This window comes from Phalacrocorax aristotelis, chromosome 8 (genome assembly GCF_949628215.1).
Source record: "Phalacrocorax aristotelis chromosome 8, bGulAri2.1, whole genome shotgun sequence".
Taxonomy (NCBI): domain Eukaryota; kingdom Metazoa; phylum Chordata; class Aves; order Suliformes; family Phalacrocoracidae; genus Phalacrocorax; species Phalacrocorax aristotelis.
The window spans coordinates 39,498,959-39,510,785 of NC_134283.1; the positions used below are offsets into that span (position 1 = coordinate 39,498,959).

Genomic DNA, 11,827 nt, shown 5'->3' on the forward strand with positions numbered 1-11,827 from the left:
TCAGCCCTGCCTGCCTTAGGGTGCCAAGACAGCATGGAGGATCAGAACAACACAAGAAGCCTCCACTCTGCTCTGCCACAAGCAGCTGAGGGGACAGGGTGGGCAAAGGGGACAGGGGGAGGTTGGGGGGCTGCAGGGAAAGGTTTCAAAGGGGAAAAAAAAACCAACCCCACAACCCAATAACAGCAACAAAAATACTTGTCTGCTTTATTCTATCCAAACAAAACTCCTTTGGCGGGGACTTGCCATGAGGATTCAGGTTGCTCAGGGAGATTCACCAGACTCAGGAGAAAACTGCTCCTGCAGCTTGTGTCAGGGCTGTGCCCCTCTATGGGATGGGACCTTCAGCCCAAGGGGCCTCTTTGACCCTCAGGCGCAGGGTGGAAGGAGCCAGGTGCTCAGGGACCAGCCTGTTTCCTTTTATTGCCTTGGAGCAGAAGGGCAGCATAAAGTCCCATGGGGCTCTGGGGCCGCCTCCCTGGCTGTGCTTCCTGGCGGCTCCAAGGGAGCTGCCCCTTCAGGTAGCCGGCTCTCGGTGCTGTGCCAGATCCCGTAGCCAAAGTAAATGAGGAAACCTGGGAACGGGCAGAATAGGGTGTATGGGGGGTGTCCTCTTCCTTCCCAGTCACAAAGTTCCCACTCCTTTGGGCCACACATCAGTCGGTGGGGTGCTCCAGCCACCCTTTGACATTAAAGTTCAGCATCTTCTCCATCCGCCCACCACCACTCTGCGGCCAGCATTAATGGCATGGGCCCTCAAACCCCAGAGAACCCTCTGCTTCACCCAAAGAGGTTGCCACTAGCTCCAGGACCTCGAAAGTGGCTGGACTTACCAATAGCCAGCCAGAGCAGGTACCGCAGCCAGGCAGCCGCGCTGAGCTGGACCATCAGGATGCTGTTGATGGTAAAGCTGAGGAGTGGCAAGAAAGGCAGGCACGGAACCTACAGAGACCAAGCACAGGGCAACAGGGTCATGCCTTTGCCCAGAGGCACTGGCCAGCCCACAGGCAGGGGTTTCACAGCCCACTTGGGATCTTTGCTGCTTTGGCTAGTTGCTGACAGGTGAGGGGAAGCCCAGCCTAGCCATCAAGCTGTAATGCTTGGAGACCTGAGCTGGGACTGCAGCCTGTGCTGGAGAGGGGTGCTCGTGGAGGGTGGTTTGGCTGACAGGTCCTGCACTGGGGCAGGAGGTGCTGCAGGATTTAAGGGGGTGGCAGTAAACCACTAGCAAAATGAATCCAGGTTGTCGGGACCAGGTTTCTTTTTACTGAAGAGCAGCTCTGATTCATGCAGCAGGCACTGGGCTCATTCGGACTGCAGGAGGTACCCCTTTGGCCTGTGAGACACAGTGACAAGAATCAGGCAGCCCTCACAGTCCCTACAGGAAACGCTGTGAGCTGCCCAGTGGCTCCAATAGTGCTTTGTTCAACATGGATGCAGCAAAGGTCTGCCTGATGAAGCAAAGGGAACAACCCCCTGGGCCCCAGTGCAATGCAACCCCTTCCCCATGGGGCTGCCATGCTTGCCTCCGCTCTGTTCCCCAGGTCCTCCTCCCTGGGGATGGTCCCCAAGAGCCAGGCCTTGTCCTCACCATGAAGGATGCCCTCTCCTGGCTCTGAGGCTGCCTCCAGATGAGCAGAGCTCCCACCAGGATCCCCAGAAGAGGCAAAGTCAGGGCAGCGATGCACCAGGCACCCCCGGCCCGGAGGCAGGGCAGCCCAGCAGTGCTCACCCAGCTCACGGCACAGACCAGGGCGGCTGCGGAGGGACCACGGCAGCATGTCAGGGCAGCGCTTCCCTGGTCTGAGCCTGTCCCTCTCCCAGGGTGCGGCACCCAAGGCTGCCATGGTGCGAGGCACAAAGGACAACCAGGGGACAGGGCTGGGTGGCTTGTCATGGTGGGTTTAGCTTTTCTCTCCAGCCAGTCTGGGAAGCGGAGGGAGCGGGATGTTTCCCGAGGCCCTGCTGGGTCAGCCAGCTGTGCAGCAGTCGGGAGAGGGCAGGAGGGAGCCAGGCAGGCCCTGCCTGCATCCTGCTGCCGGGTGGTTTTCAGCAAACAGGAACCTGCCAGCCTGTCCTACAGCAGCGACGTCCCCCATGGGTCCCCCCACGCCAGCTCCCCATAAAGCCCATCCATTGCTCCTGGGCATACCTATGGCTGTCAGAGCCCAGGCCACCACAGAGAAAGAAGACAGGGTGGGACTTGGGGGCGGATGGATGAGATCCTCCCACCGGAGCTGCACAGCCAAGACCTTCCCCGCAGGAGTGTCCTGAGGGCTGGGTTCAGGCTGATACCTGAGGAGCAGGTATTGGACATCAAGGCACATGAGCATGCACCTGCAGTGCACTGAGGCCAGTACCTTGCCTCAGGCATGGCCAACACCAGGAGCTGGTTAAGCCCCGACCCCTGTCGCAGGAGCCTCACCTGAGCAGCAGCACACAGCCAGCCACCAGCGAGTAGGCCAGCAGCATGCCGATGGACATCATGTCAACCAGGGCTTTCAGGTCAAAAAGGAGGGCCAGGAGAGCTGTGGAGATGAAAAGCCCTTTCAGGCCCCCAGCAGAGCTGGCAGCACTGCTGCTGTGCCCATCTCAGCCATGCTCTCCCTCTGCCCCACCCGGGTTCCCCAACACCCGCCACAACAGGACTCAAGCACCTTGATGAGCTGGTGATGCTTCAGTCACTAGTGCAAAGCATCCTGCCACCTCCTGCCTTGCAGCTCAGAGAAGCTGAACTGGTGTCCAGCACAGCATGGAGGCCAAATGGTCCTCAGCCACAGCGAGGAGACCTCTCTCTGGGTGGAGAGATACTGCTCAAACAGCTGCTGGCAAGCTAGGGGGTCTGTGTTGTCCTGCTGAAAGAGGACATCCACCAAGCCCTGCTCAAGGTTAAGGGGTAACCCAATCACTCACCCACCTGCCACTCCTCCAGACACCAGCGTTGCCACCACCGGGCACTGACGGCGACTAACTTTGGCCAGAGGTTTGAAAAGGAGCCCATCTCGAGCCATTGCATACAGGATCCGTGGCATAGGGAACATGGAGCCCAGGAGGCTGCAGAGAGGGGAGGAGATGCGGGAGAAGAGGGCAGGAATCCAGGTGGTGCCATCCTGCCTTTTGCTGCTCCTTGGGTGCCAAGTGAGCTCCCATTCATCTGTACAGTCCAGGACCTTCTCAAGACCACGCTGGCAAGACCATCACCTCCCTCACCATCAGATGAGGGACTATATCAAGGAAATTATGTCCACAGGTCACTGGGAGCCCTGTGCACACCGAGACACCCCAGCCTGCTCCTGCGGTCACAGTGCCACCAAACACCTGATCACTTCCTCCAGCTTTGGGTTATAAGTGGTACACCAAGGGGTTTGGCTGCTCTCCTTGACCAGGAGGGGCCAGGCTGGGAGCACCAGGGTTTGTGAGGAAGGGCTGAGGGATTTTGGCTGAGCAGGGCAGTCAGAAGGAAGGGCTTGGAGATAGCTCCTGCATGTGTTGTAGCTCCAATATGACTTTGCTCTGAGCCACAAAGCTGCTGTCCAGGGGCTGCCCCTCACCTGGTCGTCAGGGCGCACAGGGACCCCACAGTCACAGCGTGCTTTGCACTGCTCCAGCCAACGTATTCAAAAGCTGCTGGGAGCGGGTTCATGGAGTCCAGGAGGTAGTAGGGCATCATCAGGGTGAGGGCAGCAGACACCCCAAAGTATGCGAGGAAGCAGATGAGGAGGGAGAGAACGATGCCTGTGGGGACGGATCTCTGTGGGTCCCTCACTTCTTCCCCTGGGGAGGACAAGCTCAGCTGTAAAAACAGATGTTCATTCAATATCCCATATCCCCTCATTGAGAGGGGACACAGAGGCCTTCTTGCAAGCACCACTAGACCTCCTGGGATCCAGGGTTATGGGGACGGGGACCGCCTCTGGTTCAGAATTAGCCCAGTCATGCCACATGGATTCTTATAGTTCCTCATCTGAGCATGGAGGGTAGGAGAGAGTGGCAGCCGCACAGAGCAGGCAATGTGCCCATTCCCAGCCCAGCCCTACACCAGCTCCTGAGGCTGTGGGCAGAATCACTGCCATGGCCCCCCAGCCTGCAGGAGAGGGTCCCGCCAGCATCTCTCCCACCTCACTTACCTGTGGCAGCAATGCAGTCAAACCCAACAAAGGCATAGAAACAGGTAGAGGCTCCAGCCAAGGTCCCGGTGAAACCATAGGGCATGAAGCCTCCCACCCCAAAGGCACTGGTCATGTTGTCAGCGATGGACTGGTTCCTGGGAGGAGGAGGAAGAGTCAGGTAGTGCAGAGGAGTCAGTGCAATGGGATCCCAGGATGGGGCCAGGCTGAACAGCCCATCCAACCTGCTCACCCCTCCAGCATCAACCCAGCAGGGCTTAGGACTTTGGCTCTTTGATGCATTGCGAACAGGAGAGGGAGAAATGGGAGAAAGCAGGATTTCCTGGGATAAAGCATTGGGGGATGACCCAGCCACTCCCATTGCACTCTGAAGGCAGCGCAGGCAGCGCGGCACCCCTCATACCCAGCCTCATGGGCAGCTGCCCGTGGCAGGTCATCCTCCCTGAGCTTCCAGTTGTTCAGGTTGCCTTTGATGAAGCCACTCACTGTGACGAAGAGCAGGACAAGCATGTTGAGAGTTGTGAAGGCTTTGTTGACTGTGGTGGACTCCTTCACTCCAAAGGAAAGAAGCCCTTGGGACGAAAAGAGCAAAACTGGCCAAGCCCCCTCGACAACATCAGGCCCAAGGCAGACATTACTGGGGAGGGTGGAAAAACAGTAGAGTCAAGAGGATCTGCAGATTTCCCCAGATTCCTCTTGTATTCCCCATTCTTTGTTCAGGGGAATTGCAAAGCCTCAGAGAGGTCACAGCAGCATCCTGAAGAGCCTATGGTGGGGTGAGGAGCTCACCCTTCATGATGGAGGGTGGCACGGGGGGGGGACATCCTACCTGCCAGCAGGACCACCAGGCCAGCCGCAAAGGCATCTGGGTGCTCTGCCAGCCCCAGAGAGCTCATGGCCGCATGAACACACAAAAACCTCCCCATCTTCTTGCCGAGAAGCTGGTCAAATGTAGCACTCCAGGCCCGGGCAACACTGGCCGTACCTGGGGAGAGGTGGCAGCTGGGGCAGCGATGGAGGCCCCGTGGGGTCTGGGAATGACACCCAGAAAAGCCACCAATGCAAAGCAAAAGTGGAGGGATCAAAAGGGCCTTATACCGATGACATAGGACAGCAGCAGATTCCACCCAGCGATGAACGCCCACAGCTCACCCACTGTCACATAGCTGTAGAGATAGGCAGACCCAGCCAGGGGCACACGGGCCCCAAATTCAGCAAAGCACAGCCCTGCCAGAGCAGACACCACAGCTGCGATCAGGAAAGAAAGGATGATGCTTGGGCCAGCACTCATCTTAGCCACTTCCCCTGCCAGGATGTAGACACCAGCCCCGAGCGTGCTGCCCACTCCCAAGGCGATGAGGTCCACAGCGGAGAGGCAGCGGCGAAGGCTGGAGTCCTCCGAGCCAGCCTGGACTCGCTTTCTGCGGGAAAGCATCTTCGAAATAGGCAGCAGGCAGCCCCAGCATGGCACCTGCAGCAGAGGAAAGCAGCAGGCATGAGGATGCTGCTGCCCCATGGGCACCACCCTGGGGATGTGACCCAAACCCTGCCTTAACATTTTCCTTGTAGCTCCCGCCATGCACACAGTACTTTCCAGACTTCCTGGGTGCTGCCTGTTTTCTGTCTCTGACAGAAAATCAGTCCATTTTGGAGCAAGATGGGGCTGAAGTGGCTGCAGTGCTCTCTCATCCCTGGTGAGAAGTAGAGCGACGCATGATTGGGGTTTGCTGGGCCCTATCCAATTCATGCTACAGTGAGAGAGGACAAGGACACCTGCTTGTCCTCCTGTTAGCTCAGAAAGTCCTATTGCTCCAGCAGCATCCCCCATGGGGATGCACAGCCAGAATTGCCCCAGCCTCAAGACTGACATTATCTGAAATGCAGAAACTGGGCCAAAGAAGGAGAGACAGGAGATGCTCTGCTCCTGGAGTAGCCATTGGTCTTGAAGTGCACCAGGAAGGACCCATGTGCCCAGCTAAAGATGCTCCCACAGCACCCATAACCATGGGTCAATGGCACAGCTCAGAGGGGGACTGGGTCCCCTGGGACTGCATATTAATGCTGTGGCTTGCTTGGGTCACCAATGGGTATGTCAGCCCAGCAGAAACCCTGAACTGTGTGATATTTGCGCTAGGGGCAAGTGAGGTGCTTGGTATGGCACGCCTGGGATTTGTGTGCCTTCCCTCATCCTGCCTGTCCTTCCCCACGAGCTACCAGGAGTGGAGAAAGGGGAACTGCATGACTCACATCATGCTGCCAGGACCTCCAGGTTATCCCACAGCAAAGCAAAGTCCATGCTTCACACTTCAAAACCCATAATCAGCTGCTTACAGGGCCAGGGACCTGTCTGGAAATCCTGCTCACCAGCAGGTGCCAGCAGCACCAAGATTCACCAGGCCACACAGTCCCTGCTGCAGCACGGAGCCCAGAGGGGACAGGGACCGCCCTGGGGCAGTGCCCAGCACCCTGACCCACAGTACAAGGTGCTGTAAGCCCTTGTGGCACAGGGACCTCCAACCTCCAGGACAACTGCTGTGTTTCCTGGGGGGCTGGAGAGCCACTGCACAAGGTAGGTGTCTTCCCCCAGCAGCACCCACCCTCTGCACACCACCAGTCCCACCCAGGGCATCTCACCTGATGGTTTTTCCCTCCTTCTGCAAACAAACTACTTACTCCAGCCATCCTTCGGGCAAACTGCTCCAGCTGTGAGCTGATGGGGAGGGTGACCACCAGGCAGCCCCAGTTACACTCTCCCCTTAAATCCTTTTCAGGAGTGCCCTGGCCCTCCCACTGCTGACCACAGCTCCAGGCTGCACAATGGGAAATCTATGCAGAAATATTTTTCCCACAGCACCTTCCAAATCATACACACAAGCCTGCAATGCTAATAGGCTCAGAGGCATTACTGAGGGAGTTTAATTAACATGTCAAAGTTGCCAGTGCAGGTGACAAGTTGAACCCCTTCCCTCTGTCCCCACTCCCTCACACCAGGACCCTCATCTCAAGCTGTGGAGCAGGTTTTGGAGGAAATCCAGGCAGAGATGAGCAGAAACATGGTCAGGATGCAGGGGTGCATGCACCTACAGCTGTCCCTGGGGAACACAGAGGTAGGTGAGCAGGGTCAAAAACTGCCTGCAGCAGTAAGGCAGAGGAGCACAGACACAGCTCCATGGGGTGTTTGCAGCAGCACATCCAGCTGTAGCTCCCAGTAGCAAAGTCCTGAGGCTGCCTGCACTTCCCCAATACTTGGACATCAAGACCCCAATTGCTGCCCACACCTTGTCAGAGCCCCATTGCACAGAGACTTAGGTGAAGAAATACTCAATCAGCCCAAGTGCAACTTGCCGTGGAGCAGGCAGCATCACTGACCCATCCAGCTTTGCTCTGAGAGCAGGGCTGGGGCTGCAGCTTTCAGGCCAAGAAACACCTGCCTCATCCCAGCCCCCCAGTCCCTGTCCTGGCTGGGGTTGGGGGGCAAAAGTGCAACAAGATCTGAGTGCTCCTCCATGAGAAATGAAATGGGAACCAGAATCACAGAATGGCAGGGGTTGGAAGGGACCTCTGGAGACCATCTTGTCCAACCCCCCCGCTTGAGCAGGTAGACCTAGAGGAGGGGGCACAGGAACACGTCCAGGCAGGTTTTGAGTATCACCAGGGAAGGGACTCCACAGCCTCTCTGGGCAGCCTGTTCCACTGCTCTGGCACCCTCACAGGAAAGGAGTTTTTTTCTCATGTTTAGGTGGAACTTCCTGTGCTCCAATTTGTGCACATTGCCTCTTGTCCTGTCATTGGGCACTATTGAAAAAAGTCTCGTCTATCATCCTGACACCCTTTAGATCTTTATAGGTATTGATGAGATCCCACCTCAGTCTTCTCTTCTCCAGGCTGAACAAACCCAGGTGTCTCAGCCTTTCCTCACAAGGGAGATGCTCCAGTCCCCTGATCATCTTGATAGCTTTCCACTGGACTTGCTTGAGCAGTTCCCTGTCCGTCTTAAACTGGGGTCCCAAAACTGGACACAGTACTCCAAATGTGGTCTCACTGGACAGAGCAGAGGGGGAGGATAATCTTTCTTGACCTGCTGGCCACAGTCCTTTTAATGAAGCCCAGGATACCCTTGGCCTTCTTGGCCATGTTGCTGGCTCATGGTCACCTTGCTATCCACCAGAACTCCAAGGCTCTTCTCAGCACAGCCGCTTTCCAGTAGTTCAGCCCCCAGCCTGTACCAGTGCATGGGGTTGTTCCTCCCCAGGTGCAGGACCCTACACTCGCTCTTGTTGAATCTCATGAGGTTCCCCTCGGCCCAGCTCTCCAGCCTGTCCAGGTCTCGCTGGATGGCAGCACAGCCTTCTGGTGTATCAGCCACTCCTCCCAGCTTGGTACCATCAGTGAACTTGCTGAGGTTACACTCTATCCCTTCATCTAGGTATTGATGAATATGTTGAACAGGACTGGACCCAGCACAGACCGCTGGGGAACACCACTAGTGACAGGCTTCCATCCAGACTCTGCCCTCTTGATCATGTCCCTCTGAGTTCTGTTGAGCCAGTTCTCTGTCTGCTCATCCAGCCCACGCTTCCTTAGCTTGTCTATGAGGATGCCATGGGAGACAGTGACAAATGCTTGACTGAAGTCAAGATAGGCAACATCCACTGCTCTCCCTTTGTTGACCCAGCCAGTCATGCCATCATAGAAGACTACCAGGTTGGTCAAGCATGATCTTCTTTTGGTGAATCCATGTTGGCTATTTCTGATAACCTTCTTGTCCTCTGCATGCCTGGAGATGACCTCCAGGATGAACTGCTCCAACACCTTTCCAGGGATGAGGTGAGGTTGACCAGCCTATAGATTCCCAGGTCCTCATTCTTGAGGATTGGAGTGACATTTGCTTTCCTCCAGCCCTCAGGCACCTCTCCTGTCCTCCACGACCTTTAAAAGATGATGGAGAGTGGCTCAGCAAGAACATCCACCAACTCCCTCAGCACTCATAGGTGGATTGCAACAGGGCCCATGGATTTGCAAGGATGCAGTTTGCATAGGTGATCTCTGACCCAATCCTTCTCAGCCAATGGTAAGCCTTCTTTTCTCCAGATTTTTTCTCTCTCTTCTGGGGGCTGAGATGCCTGAGGGCCAGCCTTAGTAGTAAAGACCAAAGCAAAGAAGGCCTTCAGTAACTCCACCTTCCTTGCATCCTGTGTTACCAGGGCCCCTTCCTTGTTCAGCAGTGGGCCCACTGTATGACCAGAAATAACCCTAACATAGCACCTCCCCCTAAGGTACAGCCTGCAGGGGCTAAGCAGCAGAGTGCAAGCAAGAGCTGGAGTGAGTCCAGGGCTGAGCTTAAATGGGGACTCAGGGCTGTGTGGGTGGGGGGTCCAGGTGAGGCTGCTCAGGGCCAGTAAGGCATATAAGCACCCTCGGGCCCTCATACAGCTGTTCTATAGGGCTGTTCCTATCAGGGAAAGGATATGGTATGATCTGGCTGGTCTTCAGCACTTCTGGAGAAAAGGACTAAGTCTGGGCTTTGAGGAGGAGCTGGGAGATGCATTTTTGGGGATGAGAAATTAACTCTGATTTTATTGTAGACAGTGCTCAGGCTGAGTCTGCTTACAGTATTTGGGGACAAAAGCCTTTTAAGCTGTGATGTAGTTCAGCACATCCTTCAGCTTGTAATGAACAGAGAACAGGGGCATCAGCCATGCAGGAACAAAGCAGATCCAGAGCACCTAAAGCATAGGTGCACGCTCTAACTACAAGGCTGCCCTGGCTGTATGGGGCTGTTGTGTTTTAACCTCATTTGGCAACTTAGCACCACACAGCTGCTCACTCTCTCTGGCCCTGGTGGGGTGGGGGAGAGAATCAGAAGAGTAAAAGTGAGGAAACTTCTGGGTTGAGATAAAGACAGTTTAACAGGTAAAGCAAAACAAGGAATTAATTCACTCCTTCCCATAGGAGGCAGGTGTTCGGCCATCTCTAGGAAAGCAGGGCTTTATCACACCTAACGGTGACTTGGGAAGACAAACGCCATCACTCCGAATGTCCCCCTTCCTCCATCTTCTCCCAGCTCTATATGCTGAGCATGACGTCATATGGTATGGGACATCCCTTGGGTCAGTTGGGGTCAGCTGTCCTGGCTGAGCCCCCTCCCAGCTTCTTGTGTACCCAGCAGAGCATGGGGAGCTGAAAAAGTCCTTGACTAGTGTAAGCATTACTTAGCAACAACTAAAATACCTCCACATTATTAACACTGTTTCTAGCACAAATCCCAAACACAGCCCCATACTAGCTACTAGGAAGAAAATTAACTCTATCCCAGCTGAAACCAGGACGGGGCAGCCCCACACCCCCAGTACCCCCTGTGAGCTGCCGGGCTAGCACCTCTGGGGCAGTGGGGCTCAGCACACCGTGACACAGCCAGGGCACCAGGAGGAGAGCAAGCCTGTTGTCTTGCACTGCAGTGCAGGGTGAACAAAGACGTCCTTGTCACCCACGCAGTCTCACATGAGCAAGGTCTCCGGACACCAACGCCAGCCCAAGGGAACATCGCCCTGAGAGAACAACAGGGCATTAAGGAGCAGCCAGTGCTAGCTGCCCATAAGGGCCTCACCCTCCCAGGGTGCCTCCAGGCCCCTGGGGGGTGCATCCCTGTGGCCGCAGGTCAGCCATCAGGCATGCCACATCCAGCCTGAGGTCCCTGCTGCCCACACCCCCATCTCTCAGGACAGGCAGGGCTGAGCAGCTCAGCTGCCTTGCAGCCCCAGGGAGATGCTATAGCCACGGGTACCACCAGGGCTTGGATGCCTGAAAGGTTACATGCCAGCAGCTTTCAACGTCTCCAGGGAGACTTGGTTTTATCTGCTCCTGCTGGTATCAGTCAGAGCACAGACACCACCACCCATGGCTTCCAGGGAAGCCCCTCCAGCGCTTGTGCAGCTTCTGGGCTGACTGGGGGCAAAGGGTGGTGGTAAAGAAGGAATAGGGTTAACCTGGGCAAGGCAGGGAAGGAAGCAGCCTCGGCGCACTGCAGGCAGCGGTACAGCTTGCCAGGAGCATCTGAGAGAGATTCAACCTGCATCTCCACCCATGGCTATGCTGCAAAGTCTTCTCATCCCTGTGTCTGCAGCATGGGAGGGAAGGCTGCGGGGGACAACAAGCTGCCTCGCCCCCCTACTCCCTGTGCCAGCTTGGCTCCTGCCCCACGGATGTTCCTTGCAGAGGTCAGCACCTTCCCCCTTAGGCAGGTCCTAGGGGGCCAGCTCCCCCCCTTGGCTTTTGCAGAGAGAGCCAGGGATGGACATTTCCCAACCACAACCAGGGAAGGGGGTGTTTTGTTGCAGGCAGAGGTGGCTGGCAGCAGAACCAGTCCAGGAGGCAGTGGGGTACCCTGCACCCCAGTGTTCACCAGGAAACCGAGGCAGGGGGGACGGAAGGGGGTGAAATTTCCGCAGTTGTAGTGCAATCACCGTTATCGCCTTGCACTCTGCATGTCACTGCTGCTGGCATGCAGCCCCTGCACACACCAGTGGGGCTTTTCTGCTGAGTGACCCCCTTCCCCACATCCTGGCAGGGGCAGGGTGCTTCTGCAGGTGGCATTGGGTCCCCCTGCACCGTGGGCACCCAAAACCAAGGGGCTGAGGTGTGGCATGGCGGCGAGGGTGGGAGTGCGGCCCTGACCCCAGTGCCACGGCAGGCGGGGACTG

The 11,827-nt window shown here is 56.5% G+C and overlaps 1 protein-coding gene across 1 annotated transcript; it reads right to left on the reverse strand.

Moving 5' to 3' along the window:
* Positions 1-277: 277 nt before the first annotated feature.
* LOC142061312 (cationic amino acid transporter 2-like) lies at positions 278-5,643 on the reverse strand. Its single transcript, XM_075102172.1, has 11 exons — positions 5,226-5,643; positions 4,957-5,112; positions 4,531-4,699; positions 4,128-4,264; positions 3,552-3,774; positions 2,918-3,054; positions 2,426-2,528; positions 2,153-2,295; positions 1,592-1,758; positions 834-942; positions 278-575 (listed from the first exon to the last, which is right to left on the reverse strand). The coding sequence occupies exons 1-11, from the start codon at positions 5,641-5,643 to the stop codon at positions 421-423; spliced, it is 1,917 nt and encodes a 638-aa protein (XP_074958273.1). The 3' UTR covers positions 278-420.
* Between the last annotated feature and the right edge of the window lie 6,184 nt (positions 5,644-11,827).